The sequence below is a fragment of the Perca flavescens genome, chromosome 8 (assembly GCF_004354835.1).
Source record: "Perca flavescens isolate YP-PL-M2 chromosome 8, PFLA_1.0, whole genome shotgun sequence".
In the NCBI taxonomy this organism is placed as follows: Eukaryota; Metazoa; Chordata; class Actinopteri; order Perciformes; family Percidae; genus Perca; species Perca flavescens.
Window position 1 is genome coordinate 30902850 of NC_041338.1, and position 16525 is coordinate 30919374.

Genomic DNA, 16525 nt, shown 5'->3' on the forward strand with positions numbered 1-16525 from the left:
ACTTCAGGTCAAATTAACCCGTTTTCAATTTTTGTTTTATATCAGAAAATATGGAACATAGAAATAAACGCTGAAAATGTGTAGAAGAAAAAATTTAAAACAATTTAAAATGTTGGAAAAAGCAAAAACAAACTGAAAAAAGGCATTGAAAAAGGTCAAGGTTGACGGGAAGACAACACAAGGGTCAACAATGCAAGCGGTTTCATATATACTGCCTATGAGTTTTACGTTAGCAGTTATATTAGCTTAGCCCTGGTAAGTTACTGCAGTTATACAGTAACGTTAGTACGTAGCTAGCTAGCTAGCTTGGTCTTATAGTGCTAACGTTACATACGTAAACTCACCCATTTCACGTTGTTATGTTCATAAATGTTGATACATTATAATTACAAATCACCGGAGGGGAGGTTAACTTTTCAGCAACACATCAGGAGGTAAAAAAAAAAGTAAATTGTCGGGGTGTACGGCATGGATTTAAGAGAAGAGAACGATGTACAAAAATGTATTAAGTATTAAGCCGGTGAACGATGGGCGAATTTGTGTTTCCTAGGATGGCAAAGGAAAGTCCCGCCCTATTCTACCTTACTCTGCCTCTGATTGGCTTACGCTGACTTTTCTTACACTAACCGTAACCAATCGCACTCATCTTGCCTAAATTTAACCAACCCAACCAAAGCAGGCAACAAGTCCTAGTCAATCAGATGAAGTAGGGCGGGAATGCCCCCGCCATCCTAGGAAAACATTTTTGGGGCATGTACATCCATGACGTGCTGCATGGAAGCGCGGGACTCTCATTACAGTCCATCAGGCACGTTCAAAATCAAATTTTATTTCAATAACATTTTTGTTAATTTATAAGGTTATTTAATTCATCGATTTATTGGATATTCTTGTTTTTATTGTTTCATATGGTTTTCTAATTATGGTTTTATTTATATATAGTTATAAAAATGCAAGTTTTGTATTTGAAAGCATTGAATAAAAAAAAACATGAAAGATGGCACATAATTTGTTTTCCTCCCACACCATCCATGTTCTCTTAATACATCCATGGTCCATGTTCCACACCGATCTCAGTCTTAATCAATTTACAGTCTGCGGTCATTAATACATCCATGATGTCAGTGCTGCTACTGGTGGTCGTAAACTCTATTACAACAATAGTATTAATGTTTCTTTTAAACTAGGGTTTCTTTTAAAAACACAGTTTAGACCATTTTAAAGTTGGGTCCAGCGGTGTCTTCTCGCTCAGTTTCACCCAGTTTCACCCAGTGTTGCCAGTATTGCTTAATATTTTATTTGCATGTTTTTTTAAATGAAATGAATACATTTCTTAATAATCAGTAATACAACTTGTTTTTAAATAAAATTCAGGAAATAAAAGGCATCCTTTCAATCAAACAGTAACAGTCTTAAAGTGCAAAAAGTGAGTATCTCTTTATTAGGGATAATACAGTATGAACCAATTCAATTTAAATACAGCTCCTTCCATTCAACAAACTGATGTGTGTATGTAGGATGAGATGCTTTATAGTAATTGATTATGAAAAAAAACATTTTTTCATTCTATTACAACTTTGTTAAATACATTTTGAATGGACCACGCAGTAATGAAGAGTCTCCTACGGCTGTACATTTTTGGTTGTACTGCTAAAAGGATTACAGTGTCAGATAGTTTTCACCACAGAGATAAAATCATCAGTTGTTGTAGTGCACAAACACCAAGACAGCTACAGTGAGTTTTCAAAGTGCGATTTGTCAGCATCCACAACCAAAAATTGCTTTTGTTCAAATTTAAAATTCACGTTTGTGGTCCATTAAATGAAGAGAAATCAAATGTATATACAAGAAATGGCTATTCTGTAAAGTAAAAAAAAAAAACTTTTATTACTTTAGTTTTGAATAATTGTGTACGTTACTGTCTCATAATTGGAAAAATCTGTTAGCATTCCATATCTTTACAACTTTAAATAATACATTGGATTTCAGTAAAATAGAAATGTTTCCCTCAAATTAAAATTATGCTCAATATATTTTCATATTTTTTTTAAATAGTTCAGCATAGATCCAGTCCTTATAAATCACAACTACAGTCCTCTTAAACAAAAATGTTTCATGTGATTTATGTGATCTGGAAATCAGGTCAGAGATTCTTTTTTTTTTTTTTTAAATAAAACTATTTTGTGGTTTTAAATTCTGTTACTTTATTTGTACATAATATAAGTTTATTTTTTAACTAAAAAGCCCCCTATCTCAATAAATCAGTAAGTGTTAATCATAGGCATGACAGAGCAGAGCAAAATGACAAGACTTGTCCTTTTGGGAGTGTAAACTAAAGTACTTCTACAGCAATCAGATTATAATAACCTTAATACAATTACTGTAAATTAAAAAAAATATACAAGTAAAAAGATGAGAACAGCATGACAAATAGTGGTAATTTCCATCAGTGAAGACACCACAGCAAGCAAAGTCATTTTAAATTATATAAAACTATTTAGTACTGTACACCCAAAAGACTATAATTAGTCAGAGTGTGTGTGTGTGTGTGTGTGTGTGTGTGTGTGTGTGTGTGTGTGTGTGTGTGTGTGTGTGTGTCTTCAGCTGCTCCCGTCAGGTTCTGAACTGGATCAGAACAGCAGTTTAGAACAGGTTCACATAACACGGCTCATAAGGCATGTGGGATATAAACATGCAGGGTTACATTGCACAGACGACAGAACAGCTTTACGAGTGAGAAGTAAATTTGGTTTTACAGTCTGACCACAAAATCAGTGTCTTAGATTTGCACTCGAAGCACAACATTTTTTTAGGATAAAACACTTATTTAATTTCTGGCGTCATTAGATGACAAGATTGATACCACTCTCATGTCTATCGGTTAACTATAAAGCTAGAGCCAACAGCCGGTTAGCTTATCTACAGACTTGACACGGGGAAACGGCTAGCCTGGTTCTGTCAAACGGTAATAAATCCACCTACCACCACCTCTAAAGCTCACTTCAATTAACACGTCTTAAGCTTGTTTGAAACTTTGGTTCTGGTATGATTAAACAAATAAGATACATGTTAATTAGTGAGCTTTAGGGGTGCTGGTAGGAGAATTTGGTTACGTTTGGACAGAGCCAGGCTTGCCGTCCCCCCTCCCCCCCCCGTTTCCAGTCTTTATGCTGAAGGAGAATAAGCATATTCTAGAACGTTGAACTATTCATTTAAATTTCAGGACTATGAATATATGAGCCATACTTATCAACCATCTCTGAATATGAGGTCTTACCTTAATTCACCTCCTTTGTCCCATTCATATCAACATGATATGAGGATCAGGATTCCTATAATAAAGTGCCTAGTTTATTCCAACACAAGTCTTCCCTACCCTCCCATGTTGGTTAAATTAACCCGAAGATTACTGTAGAACCTGTACTTTTGATTATTATGTGTGTTAAATTATCATTTTACAAATACTGAATTATAACGTCAGACAACGTTTTATCACACACAGTTCTCATTAAGTACCACATCTACAATACTTTGGTTGCAAAAAGCATCCTGGGACCTAATTTTCCGAACTGGTCAGTAAGAAGAAAATAAGTAGGAAACCCTGCTGGTTTCTTCTGCTTTTTAGGAAAAATCTCATCCTCGGTGAATGTGACATTTTGTGTCTACTTGGTGCGGGTCGATTTCTCCTGTCATCTAATTGGCCTGTTGTGTTGTGTGTTAAGGCCTGTGTGGATGACCCGCCTCATCAGCCAAGTTGAGTATGTAGCCAGCCATGTCGTCCTCTGTGGGGAAATCAGACATTACCCATGATTCATTGGCAGCAGTCACTTGCAAGCGACATATCGGACAGTTTCGGCTCTGCCCACTCCTGCAGAAACAGAAGAGAGTGTGTAATCATTACTGTTAGCGTTTGTTCATATCATGGATAACTAAATTGTCTCTATGACAACTTAACATGATTTACAAAGCAATAGAAGATTTATTGAAATTAGTTCAAGCTTTAATCCATCACTGTACCATTTATCAATACACTTCTGACAGAAGCTGTGTGCACAGGGCAGAATAAGGTCAGCCTTTCCGTCCATGCAGATACAGCACTCCTCCTCATCAGTCAGCTGCTTCACTCTACATGAGCACACAAAAAAGATGTATTCTCAATTATTTTCTAAGGAGTAGGGAATCACTTTTTCCAAAGAAATCTTCTTTTAGAATGAAATGCATGATGTTGGATTAATCTTGATGGCTTGCGATCAAAGAATTTGCCTGAGAAAAAATATCTTTCAGTGTTCTAAAATGACATGAACATGCAAAAAAATCTATGGATGGGAATTCATCCAGGGGGATAAACATTAATTCTGCTGCAAAATAAGTTGTATAATCCATCATTTAAGCCGCTTTAGGACATATAAGAACCCTTTTTTCTGTCGTCCAGCAGCACTGACCTCTGTGGTGAGTAGGTAAAAACTTCATTAATTGATTTCTTTGGCCACTTGGGGGCTGAAGCTGAAAACACAACATTGCATATTCTCAACCCTATGAAGTTGTTATGCTAAATGTGTCCAGCAGACTGATTGAACAACATTAGCATTCATTTGGAGTTGCATTTCTGGTCCCCTGATGAAAGTCAGTCCAATATTCACTCATCTGTTTTTGGTATTTGACAACTCCTGATGGAAATGTGGTGGTTATTATTCAAGACGTATGTGTGAAACATTGAATGGAAATTAAACCGTTCTCCTTGTTGATCTGGGGGAAGGCAAAGCCAATTACAGTATGCAAGTGGCTGGTAGATCTCAAGGTGATCTGAAATAGCATTCCATCATCCTGGGGCAGTCACCAGCCATTTGACTGGTACTGAGGAAATATGTAATATTTAATAATAACTTCATACCGCACTTGGACAGAAAATATTTTTTTTAGCAGCCACTGACACTCACATTTTTACAGGCAAATCCTACTAGGTTTCCCTTCACATCATTGATTTTGAACCAAAAAAATGAAAAAAGTCAATAGCTAAACTCAAAACATTCAAAAATTCTAGGTTCTAAACCTGTTTCCATATGGTCTTCAATAACATTCAACTCAAGTCAACATTCCTCACAGTCATGTGCCTGTACCTGTTCATTCCACTGTCCCTAGACTACATCACCTGGAAAACCGCTTTATGTTTACATCTATTATTCCTATTTGTTTTGGAAACGGAACTGTGACTTCCTGCCTACACTTCTCTGAGAACCTAGTAAACAAAATGTTGACAGGCCACTTTGCCAAGAAACTCCTGCTGTAGGTTAGGTAGTACTGAAGCTGTCACGTACCAGTCCGGGCAAGTGGCTGGTAGATCTGCGTTCAAAAACCAGCCATTTGACCAGCTTCAGGTATTCTCAGGCAGATGGTTCATCACTGCCTGACCTGAGAGCTGCTGGCCCATCCTGGCAGCAGCAGCACTTAGGAAACAGCACTGGCAGAAAGCTGCACCTCATTCAGTTCTGCAGAGCCTGGTGGTAAATACACAGTTAAAAGGTCACTTGTTTTGTCAGTGTGTGGCAGTCTATATATTTATTTCCCTGGGTGACGTCAATCATTTAATATTTTATTTGAATCACTGAAAACATAGATGTGATTGAAATGTCTGGAACCAGGCTAAAATTACAAGATACAACAGAGTATCTTAAACCCGACTGCCTGTTGCTGTGTGTTGTAGAGATAACCTAAATGCCACACAATTGTGAACCAAATTTCTCAGTCATTTTCAACTTTTAAAGCCCTGATAGATGGTTATAAAATCTGACAGAAGGTGCTAAAGAACAGCAAGCATGAGATACAGTATTGTGTTAAAAAATATATAAAGCGTTAATATTTACTTATGAACTTAAGATGTGTATTAACAGATTTGATTTGCTTACTTTAATTAGTATTTAAATGTCCTATTACATGCTGCTGGATGCTTCTATATAGTCCTTAGTGGTCTCCTAATACTGTATCTGAAGTCTCTTTCCCGAAATTCAGCCTCGGTGCAGAATTACAGCCACTAGAGCCAGTCCCACAATGAGCTTTCCTTAGGATGTGCCATTTCTGTGTCTGTAGCTTTAAAATGCTATTGAGGAGAAGAGAGGGGGCAAGGTGGAGGGTGGGGGTGTGCCCTTGACCAACTGTCATGTTTTGCTTGTTTGCAAGCCATGATGTCTCTCTCTCTCTCTCATGGGTGGGCCAAATTCTCTGGACGGGCAAAGCAGAGAAAGGGGAGGTAATCTTTCCCCTTTTGACATCATAAAGGGAAGATTCCAGATCGGCCCATCTGAGCTTTCATTTTCTCAAAGGCAGAGCAGGATTCCCAGGGCTCGGTTTACACCTATCGCCATTTCTAGCCACTGGGGGACCATAGGCAGGCTGGGGGAACTCATATTAATGTTAAAAAAAAACTCATAAAAGTGAAATTGTCATTCCATGGGACCTTTAAGCAACTGTAGGAAGGCATTCGTAAATGTCAACAGATGAGCACATCAGCGCATATTAAATTGGAAAACAAATTTGCAAAACCAAAACCAAATTATTTATTTCAACATTTTCTGATGGAAGTTAGGTCCGGTTATTGCTGGCATGGAAATGATCCCTTAAGTGCTCCATAAACTCAACACTGTGTTCCCATTAAAATTAAATTGCAGAATGACTCAACCACAATGAGTACAGGTGGAATACTGAGGGAAATATGTAATGTTTCTGTCTGCAATAACTTCATACCCCCTCTTGTCCTCCATGAAGAAAAATACTGACTCATGTACAGAGAGAAAGTATTAGATAGCTCATCTTGTGATGCCCTAAAGGCTTTGGCTTTTGATTTTTTTTTTTGCAGTCACGTACACTCACATCTTTTCAGGCAAAACCTACTAGGTTTATTGCTGTATTTCTCTTCACACCATTTCTTGATAGTTTCTTTCTTGTCTTTATTGTAGATTCCTACAACAGCTACAACCTCTCAGATACTAGATAATAGTCAAGAGATAGCCCATGTAATATAAAGATTAAACTACAGGAAACACAAAATGCTGTCACTAAAACTAGATAAAATAAACAAAATTCAAAAGTCAATAGCCAAGCTCAAAACAAACAAATGAACATATTAAAAAAAACAAAAACACACATACACATATGTCTTGGTCAGTGTTAACTTAAAAACTCAAGAGCAGCACAAATAATTTCACATATGTGAAGAAGACTCGGGAGACCTTGAATCACACAGGAGCATTTGATGAATTCCCAATTGAGGAGAATTTAGGATCACAGCACAGTGTCAGTGCCATCCCAACTTCTGAAGTCCCTGTCTTTATAAAAGGTGTATTTAAACTCACAGGCAAAATCAGTCATGATAAAAAATCATGTGTTTACTTTCTCTGTGGCCTTGGCAGCATGGACAGCACTGTCTTATACAGCTGCTACGTCTCCCGTCACCTATGGACGCACAAAGTTGAAGTACTCCTCTGCCTGAAAAATGTTACGAGCTTATGTTGGACGCTGACCTCAATGACACCTGGGTACCACTGTCTCAACTTACACAGCATGAGTTCATAAGACGGAAATTCCACAACAGTCAGAGTTTGTAAACTGTAAACACACAGAACACATTACACAGACCAATTGATGATGCCCAGTAACTTGATAACATACTGCATGACCAAAAGGTATGTAACTCATATTTGACTGTTGAATATGTCCCATAAATATAGGCCTTAAAGGTCCCATGGCATGAAAATGTCACTTTATGAGGTTTTTTAACATTAATATGATTTCCCCCAGCCTGCCTATGGTCCCCCAGTGGCTAGAAATGGTGATAGGTGTAAACCGAGCCCTGGGTATCCTGCTCTGCCTTTGAGAAAATGAAAGCTCAGATGGGCCGATCTGGAATCTTATGAGGTCGTAAGGAGCAAGGTTACCTCCCCTTTCTCTGCTTTGCCCGCCCAGAGAATTTGGCCCACCCATTAAAGGAACACGCCGACTTATTGGGAATTTAGCTTATTCACTGTAACCCCCAGAGTTAGATAAGTCAATACATACCCTTCTCATCTCCGTGTGTGCTGTAACGCTGCCTGACGGCTCCAGCATTAGCTTAGCCCAGCACAGATCCTGCAGGTAACTGGTTCCAACTAGCCTACTGCTCCCTATTGTGACAAAAGTGACAAAAGTTCCCGGTTTGTTTACAGTTAGAAGACGGCTGTGTCTCATGTTACGTTGTTTTTTGTACACGCTGTGACTCTATAAATCACAACATGTAAATAGGAACATGTTGGTGTTATTTTGTCACTTATTCGGAGCAGTACGATTACTGGAACCATTCACCTGATGTTCTGTGCTGGCCTGATGCCGCTGGAGCCGTCAGACAGCCTTACAGCACGCACGGAGATGAGAAGGGTATGTATCGACTTGTCTAACTCTGGGGGTTACGGTGAATAAGCTAAATTCCCAATAAGGCGGCGTGTTCCTTTAAGAAAAGCTCATTGTGGGACTGGCTCTAGTGGCTGTAATTCTGCACCAAGGCTGAATTTCGGGAAAGAAACTTCAGATACAGTATTAGGGGACCACTAAGGTCTATATAAAAGAGACTTCAGATACAGTATTAGGGGACCACTAAGGTCTATATAAAAGCATCTAAAAAGCAGCATGGGACCTTTAACATGGTACTTTAACTTTAACGTTCTTCAGCGAAGGCTTTTTCTTTGAGATTTTGGGACCTGACTGCAGGGATTTGCTCTAATTCAGCCACGACAGCATTAGTGCGATATGAGGGTGACGTTGGGTGATAAGACATGGCTCAAAGACTTACGTTCCACTTAATTTTAAAGTTAACAAATCTCAGTAAAACAATGTAAACTTTAATCGTTAAGGGGAACTCAGATAAACAACCAAATACACAAGGGAACGTCTTTCCATTTTCCTGGCAAATGCATGACGTACTCGCAGGATCTGGACCTCAACTGTATTAGCTAGCTAAATTAGCATTGTGTCATAACGTCCATCTGACCAGTAAGATAACGTTAAATATTTTACCCGTCACTGTGGTGAATTAGCAGCATTATTTTTCTATTAAATACACGTTTAAAATATACATCATTTTAGATACAATTCCCCAACAAACCTCAATTCAAACACGATTTGCTAATCTAGCTAGGCAACAGCGTCATACTTGTCAACAGGAGCCGCACCACTGTGCACGTCACTAACCATTCAATAAAGCCATGGGTGAAAAAGCCAAAACCTCTCTAAAGAAAGATACAAAATGTAAATATGATCCTAGTCGTCAAATGAGAAAAGGGAAGGTTATTTTCTTACCAAACACTCAACATTAGAGGGAGGAGTTGGCGTTCAAACTTCCCCGATGGCTTCCCTGTTAGCTTGTTGACACAACACGGGCGCTGATTGATGACGTCGCAGTGCGTTTCTTTTTTATTTTTTTTATATTGCAAATCAAGTACAATGACAAATTCCAAAATACATATTTACCAGGGGTTAGGATGTACATAAAATATGAAAGAGTAAAAAAAATAACGAAAAATACATTAAATAATTAAGCAGTTCATGTTTTCCAAATATCAAGAGTCTTTAAGGCTTTAGGGTTTGTAGAGTGCTGAATAGTTTGTAGTATTGTAGCATTTCATTCATAAAGATTTTAAATAGAGGTTTTCTGTTACAGAATTTACTTATGTGAATGTGAAATTTTGCCGAGATAACAAAAAGATTGATGATGTAATGCTGTTTTTGTTCTAGAATGCAGACATCATAAAAACCAAACAGCACGTCTTTTGAGAAAAGTAGACAGAAATATTACAACAGATATATTGGGCAAAGTCTTTCAAAAAAGTGACAGTATAAAGACAGCTCAAAAATAAGCATATGGTTGTTTCACGATCAACTCCACAGAAAGAGCAGTCAATGTCATTTTCTAATCCAGTTGACTTTAAAGGTATAGTTTGGGGTAGTAAAATCTAAAAAGTTAAGGCCACCAGATTCAATTGTATTCCTCATAACTATTTTTTCATATAATGGTTTTTGTTTTTCCAGATAAACTTTTTATCAATAGACTTACAAAAAAAGGAATCAACATTTAAATTAATTGCAGCGTATGTTAGCCTGGATATACCTTCAACTTTTGATAATAAAGTTCTACCTCTTAATGACAAGTCTCTCTGGAGTTTTATTGATAATAGGGCTGTACCATATTTAAGTTTGATTGAAGAATTACTGTTAAGTAAAGTGTTTTAATTAAGTTACATAAATAGTTACAAAAACCAAATTTGGAAAGTGATTGATAAATACATTTGTATTCTAAGGAATCAAAGGCCTTAGAAAAATCTAAAAACAGAATAAAGGGATTATCATTATCATCATTTCAGAATAATCTTATGAATCCATAACCAGTCTAGCATTGTTTGCAATATGCCTGTTTGACTTAAAGTCAGATTGTGATTCGTCAATTATAGAGGCTAAGGTTCTTTTAATTCTATTGGCCAGAATAAGAGCAAGTATTTTGGGTTACACTTTACTTTAAGTTTTCTACATAAAAGTGACATGACACTGTCATGAACGTGTCATAAAACATTATAAACAAGTCATAAATGTTTATGACATAACTCTTTTTCTGTGTCATGACAGTGTCATGTGAGTGTCATGTATTCATGACAGTGTCATGTCACTCTTATGTAGAAAACTTAAGGTAAAGTGTTACCGTATTTTGTAATCATTATGTAGCAAACAGATAGGGCGCCAGTTTTCAATCAAAAGTACATCTTTTTGGGGTTTTGGAATGAGAGTGATAAGGCCTCTTGTTAATGTAGGCGGTAATACTCATCAGCAAGACAGCACATTCACAAAGGACATTGAAAAGAAAAGGGCTTAGTTCATTAGAAAACTTCTTATAAAATTCTGTAGTTAGTCCGTCTTTGCCTGGAGATTTGTTATTTTTAAGTTTCAAAATAGCATTCAAAGCTTCATCTTGAGTTATTTTGCTGTCACAAAGTGCGCTATAGCCTTCAGAAATTGTTTTCTGTTTATAGATATTTAACTTATTCTGGCATTCACTGAGCTGCAGTAACTCCTCCTCAGAAAGGTTTTCAGTAGTCTTATTGGATAAAGATGCAATTTGAGTCAATAGCTGTCTTCTTCAAGTCGTCTACGTTTGGTTAAATTGCTACCATAGGACCTCATATAGTTTCCTATTTCAAATTTTAGGAGCTCCCAATGTTGACCAAAAGACTTTTTCCTACAGCCTTCTTCCCAGTGAGTCTTAAGTATGTAATATCGCTTATGACTTTATCATTTATTAAGTTTCCAGCACAAGGCACCAGAATATAGTTTCTTTTTATGTTGATTGTCTGTTAGGCCACAAAGTTTGCTCTGCTGCTCATACCAACAAATACACACACTATAAGAATAAGAACACAGATCAATGCTTTTAAAAAAATAATGGTTTTGTGATGGTTCTTTTTTTTCTCCGTGCCATGGTACTTTCTAACTGGAGAGCAGCAAGTTTACCGTTCTTTTTTTCTTCAAAGTGCAGTGTTTGATGGGAAATTGATTCAGATTACATGTGGCTGCAGGAGGTCGAGGAGGCAGCAGGTGGTAAAAAAAACAAGAGGAGGTAGAGAATATAAAGAGTGGGGGAAATAGGATGAGGGAAAATGCATTTGAAGGCAGGAGAGGAGATCAGGCCACCTAGGGACAGCTATAAAGAGGATGATATAAATTTCAAAGAAGAAAGACATCAGAGTAAAAGAAACGTCTGATGCTTCCCAATGACGTGTTAGAGTCTTAGCAGAATTACATAAGTTGGGTGTACTTGGTTATCTGGCAGAAAGTCTATTCTTCACCTGAAACCTCATTTGGGTTTGGCTCTTTCTGCAGCCAGGCCATCTGGTTTAAACTGGCGACCACAACGCCTGAAGGGGACACAAATAGAGAAGAGGCTGCAACACAAATGAGGCCTTTAACTCTATGAGACCTGATGGGAACAGGGAGACTATCTTAGATTGAATTTCTTCTGTTTATTCTGTATACACATCTGTTGCATGTCTGTTCATCCTGGAAGATGAATATGTCCTCTGTTGCTCTTCCTCAGTTTTCTTTCTTTTTTAAATAAATGTTTTATTGTGGATAGATTTCATTATCCTAAAATAGGGTTGTAGCTGTACAGATTGTAACGCCCTTTGAGGCAAACTTGTGATTTTGAGTTATATAAAAATAAAAATTGGCTTGACACAAGGAGTGTCAAAATTTGAGCCATTTTATTACATTTAAACAAGAGCTTTTTTGGTTTAATTGTTGATTTATGAGTGTGTTTATGTGTCAACCTGTGAAAGTACCAGTAGGTGGCAGCAAAGGACACCAAACGAAATTAAGCTGTCAGAGACACTGATGAATTAGGAGAGATTCTTTTAATAAATCAGTTGTCAGAGCCCATAGTAATCATGTATATAATGCAAAATATAAAAGTTTTTAAAATGAAAAAAAAAAATAATGTGAAGCCGTCAACAATGTCAACAGGATCCAGCACCTTTAATACCAATACTTTAATATCATAGTACTTACCTCTGTTCCTCGTTCTCTATTTCTGTGTATGTACATGAAGAGCAATAACAAAGTCAGAGTCAAATTCCTTGTATGTGTTCATACTTTCTTGGCTTTTAATTTGGCCACCCTGCAAACTCCAGGTTCCCTCAAGAAAATAAAGACATTAGTGGCCACTGGGCAGCAATTTTTTCAATCCAGGTTCAATTATTTTATGTTGCCAGTTGACTGTAGGAGTAAGAACTTACATGACACAGTTCACTCATATTAAAGGATTTCTTTTAGCATATTCTCACACTTTCGAATGGGAGATACTTTTTCTATATAATTTTCAGTTCCTCAGGCTCACTCTACCTCAGCTCCTCACAAGTCCTGACAGAAATATACATGAAGACAGTCTAATGAGCCATTACAACTTTTCCTCCTTGGTTCTTTCCTTTCATAACTTTTTTGTTAGATTGTGTATAATTTAAGATGTAGGAAACCATCCTCCCATCCGCTTTCATTTTCAAACTTAGAGACACTGTGTCAAAGGCAGCTATCAATTGAGTCTGGGTGAATGGCTTCGTAAAATTGTCCTGATAACAACTGAATCGGATTCAATCACCATTTGTTTCACTTCGTTTCACAATTTTGATCACTGACAAAAAACTATAATTTAAAGGGGTGATAGAATGATTATATAGAGTATTTCACACAGTTCCTTAAGGTCTCCTAATGGGGTATGTAACATTGGTGTAACAAAATGGCCTGGTTGATATTTTATTGGCCCTTATGCATCCCTGTGTTTTGGCCCTATTTGTAACAAGAGCTTTTCTTCCAAATATGGTATGCTCGTGAATATTTAGATGAGCTGCGCGCTGATTGGTTGAGCAAATCCCCATACACACACATTGGAGACAAGACAGTAGATCTCATATTTCAGACACTGCAATGTTTCATTACCAAATTCCCGTCTGAGACTTTTTTATGCAAGAAATCAACTATATAAAGCTCTTTTACGAAAGATTGATGGCTAATTGCAAATTTGGTAAGACGTGTCGGACTTTAGGAGCTCCACCCAGGCAGCACCCGCCACTGAACTCCGACACACATTGCATTAGCCATAAATTTTCATAAAATGGCCCATATTTGAGCTTTACATAGCTGATTTCCTAAAATAAAATTGTTTCAGAAGTGAATTTTGTAATGGAATAGCAGAGATCTGGCGACCAAGATTCAGAAGACTACCTGATCTCAGGTCAGTTGTGTATCCTATGTAAGTTGGGGCGTGACAAAGAGAGAGACTAGAGCCAAATGAGGAGGAGCCACCGAGTTGACGTCAACTCGATGGCTCGTTGAGATTTGCCCGTTTTCAGAGGAAGTTTCAAATTGTGAGATTTGCAGAGGAAAGAGGTGTCAATGGGATTTTAAGGTTCTATGTATGTCCTATTTAACCACCAAACTGTAATTTTTCAACTATGACAAGGTAAAATCGGTTTTGCATTCTATCACCCCTTTAAGATGTCTGTTACCAGGTTATAAAAATATACGTTTTGAAGCTTGGATCCTTTGCAATGCCCCTTTAAGGTGCTATGACAAACAAACAAAAAAACAAGAAAGCAGCCATGTATGAACAATTTTATATACAGATTTAGGAAAAAGGAACGTATAAAGGCTCCATACTGTACAGATTTGTCATTTTAATACATCACATTGAAAACATACAGCAGATCTCTGAACAACCCAAGAAAATATGGATTGCTTTGAATCCCTTTAACACCTATTTCCCAGAAGTAGTCCAAAAAGAACTTGCATCCCAAATCAAAACTGTACATAAGGATGATCATTTAAAAGGTTCATCTGTTACTTTTTAAACTGACTCACAGGTTGTGTGGTCCATAAACTGATAGTTCTTATGATGAGCCATTCTTTCTGACTGGCAGTGACGACAACTCGTACACACTCAATGTCAAAGCCGATCTTGTGATCCACATTGCTAACCTCGATGCTTCCGCCTTTAAACTCTCCTAACGTGATGTAGGATGTACACTGCTTTCCCTGTTTAGTGTCCACAGACTTTTGTCCGACTTCCAGAGCTCCGTGGTGAAGAATATCATTTTGTCTGTCCTCTGTGCCCGTCAAAATTTTGATTCTGCTGATTTTAGTTGATTTATTAAAGATTATGACAAAGAAGTCTCCCGTGCATGGAGGCTTCCCCCAGAAATATTCATCAACAGTGCTGTAAGCCTTGGTGGCGTCATAGTTTTCAAAGACGTTGATGTTTGTGAAGAGGCTGGCAGGAGGGTTGTCAGGGATGTCTATGGAGTCTTCCTCGAAGTCGTCGTCCTTCAGCTTGTTCTCTGCTCCTTTGTAAGAGGAGTAGTAGCCCATGTGCTGGAACAGCGAGGGCTTGAAGCGGATCACGTCCTTCTGGGCCAGCAGACCCCTGAAGTGGATGAGGAGCCAGTCGCAGGGCATTTCCTGGTAGAACATGAGGAGGAAATGAGCCAGACGGGGCAGGTCTCTGGAGTGGTACAGCTTCCCGATGTAGCCCAGCTTGGAGAACTCCAGCATCACCCAGTAGGAACCTTCTCTGGAGGTGATCACCTTCTTCAGCGCCGTCAGGAAGTTCCTGGAGCAGCGCACGTCGTCCTCTAACATCATGTAGAAGTGAGAGAGGTTTGTGCAGAAGTTGAGGAGGAAAGCGTAGTCCACGTTCTGCTTAGAGCGGAAACGGACCCGGTCCTCCGGGTCGTTGTAGTTCCTTTTTAGCCCGTCCAGAGACGGATAGTACTCCTCTGGTGCCTGGATCACCAGGAGGCGTCCGGCTATGATGTGGTGGGCAAACTTCCTGGTGATTTCCTGCACCAGGTTCTCACACCAGACCAGGTCAAAGTCTGCCAGGTGGACCACAACCACAATCTCTTTGAGTTCCTCGTAACTGGACTGATCAAAGATGGATTTGATCGTCTCTAGTAGATAATTCCCCTTTTTCCTCTTGACAGACGACAAACCAATGGTGAGATACTCTGTGAACAGAAATCACTTTAGTCACTTCATTCTGGAACAAAAACTAACGTCGTAGTAGTATCACTTGGGTGGAAATACCTACTTTTGCGTGGCAAAGGAATTCCTGCAAGGTAGCGATACGTCACATTAATAGTCCCCGAGAAATTAGACAGATCTCTGAATGTGTGAATGTATCTCTCAGAGTTTGCAGGATGCATCAGTGTGTCTCCCAGTTGTCTTTTTTCAGCCTCCTAAAATTACAAGAACACACAGTTTCAGTGGTGGAGGTATTCAGATCCTGTACTTAAGTAAAAATACTAATGCCATACTGTAAAAATACTCTGTTAAAAGTAAAAGTCCTTCACTGGAAATGTGAATTAAGTAAAAGAATGTAACAATGTTTAAGAAAAATGCCAAGAGTAATGACTGGACATTAAGCATTCAAAGACCATCATCACAATGTTTTGGTAACCAAGTATCAACCTGAAAAAGGGGAGAAATCTCACCAGCACATATCCATCATCCATGTAAAGGTTGAAGAAGAGGAGGAAGATGATGAGGAAGCCGAGGAAGGGGAACATGGATCGTTTCCTGAAAAACCTCATCTTGTCCATGGGCTTCCACATGAGCCTCAAGATCACTGCAGGAAATCAGAGAGAACACACAGAGTTGGTTATCAAAACGTGCATGAAGATAAAAACACAACAATACAAAATGATATAATATCATAATATGAAATATGTCAAATAGCTGCCTCTTTAGCTGCTAAATGCTCCATTATGTTCACCAGCTAGTCGCTAACTGTGTCTATGATGGGCAGGTTGTGTACGGTGGGTTTATCAGAGTTTTTTTTTTAGCTGGAAGCAGGGTTGTTAAAGGCCCTGAACACCCACACAGGGGTTTTCAGTTAATTGTGTGGTAACTGTGTGGGTGTGTCTAGACTGATTGACTGACATCTTCCTGAGTCTCTTGTTAGCTTTGT

General features: G+C 38.3%; 2 protein-coding genes and 1 long non-coding RNA gene across 3 annotated transcripts in view; all 3 read right to left on the minus strand.

Moving 5' to 3' along the window:
• The window catches only part of LOC114560345 (uncharacterized), a 60264-nt gene extending 59679 nt beyond the window's left edge, over positions 1 to 585 (minus strand). The window contains exon 1 of the long non-coding RNA XR_003693177.1: positions 345 to 585. This is a non-coding gene — a long non-coding RNA (uncharacterized LOC114560345). The remainder of the gene's footprint in view (positions 1 to 344) is intronic.
• Positions 586 to 1412: 827 nt separating this feature from the next.
• On the minus strand, positions 1413 to 9409 carry rnf141 (ring finger protein 141). Its single transcript, XM_028585253.1, has 4 exons — positions 9322 to 9409; positions 5377 to 5495; positions 4018 to 4153; positions 1413 to 3868 (listed from the first exon to the last, which is right to left on the minus strand). Exons 2-4 carry the CDS (start codon positions 5426 to 5428, stop codon positions 3718 to 3720), a joined length of 339 nt encoding a protein of 112 aa, XP_028441054.1. The 5' UTR covers positions 5429 to 5495; positions 9322 to 9409; the 3' UTR covers positions 1413 to 3717.
• Positions 9410 to 14254: 4845 nt separating this feature from the next.
• Positions 14255 to 16525, minus strand: part of LOC114560033 (alpha-1,3-mannosyl-glycoprotein 4-beta-N-acetylglucosaminyltransferase C) — a 45959-nt gene continuing 43688 nt past the window's right edge. The window contains exons 3-5 of the mRNA XM_028585164.1: positions 16050 to 16183; positions 15647 to 15794; positions 14255 to 15563 (exon numbers count right to left, since the gene is read on the minus strand). Of these exons, the coding sequence (XP_028440965.1) occupies positions 14398 to 15563; positions 15647 to 15794; positions 16050 to 16183 (1448 nt within the window). The 3' untranslated portion in view covers positions 14255 to 14397. The remainder of the gene's footprint in view (positions 15564 to 15646; positions 15795 to 16049; positions 16184 to 16525) is intronic.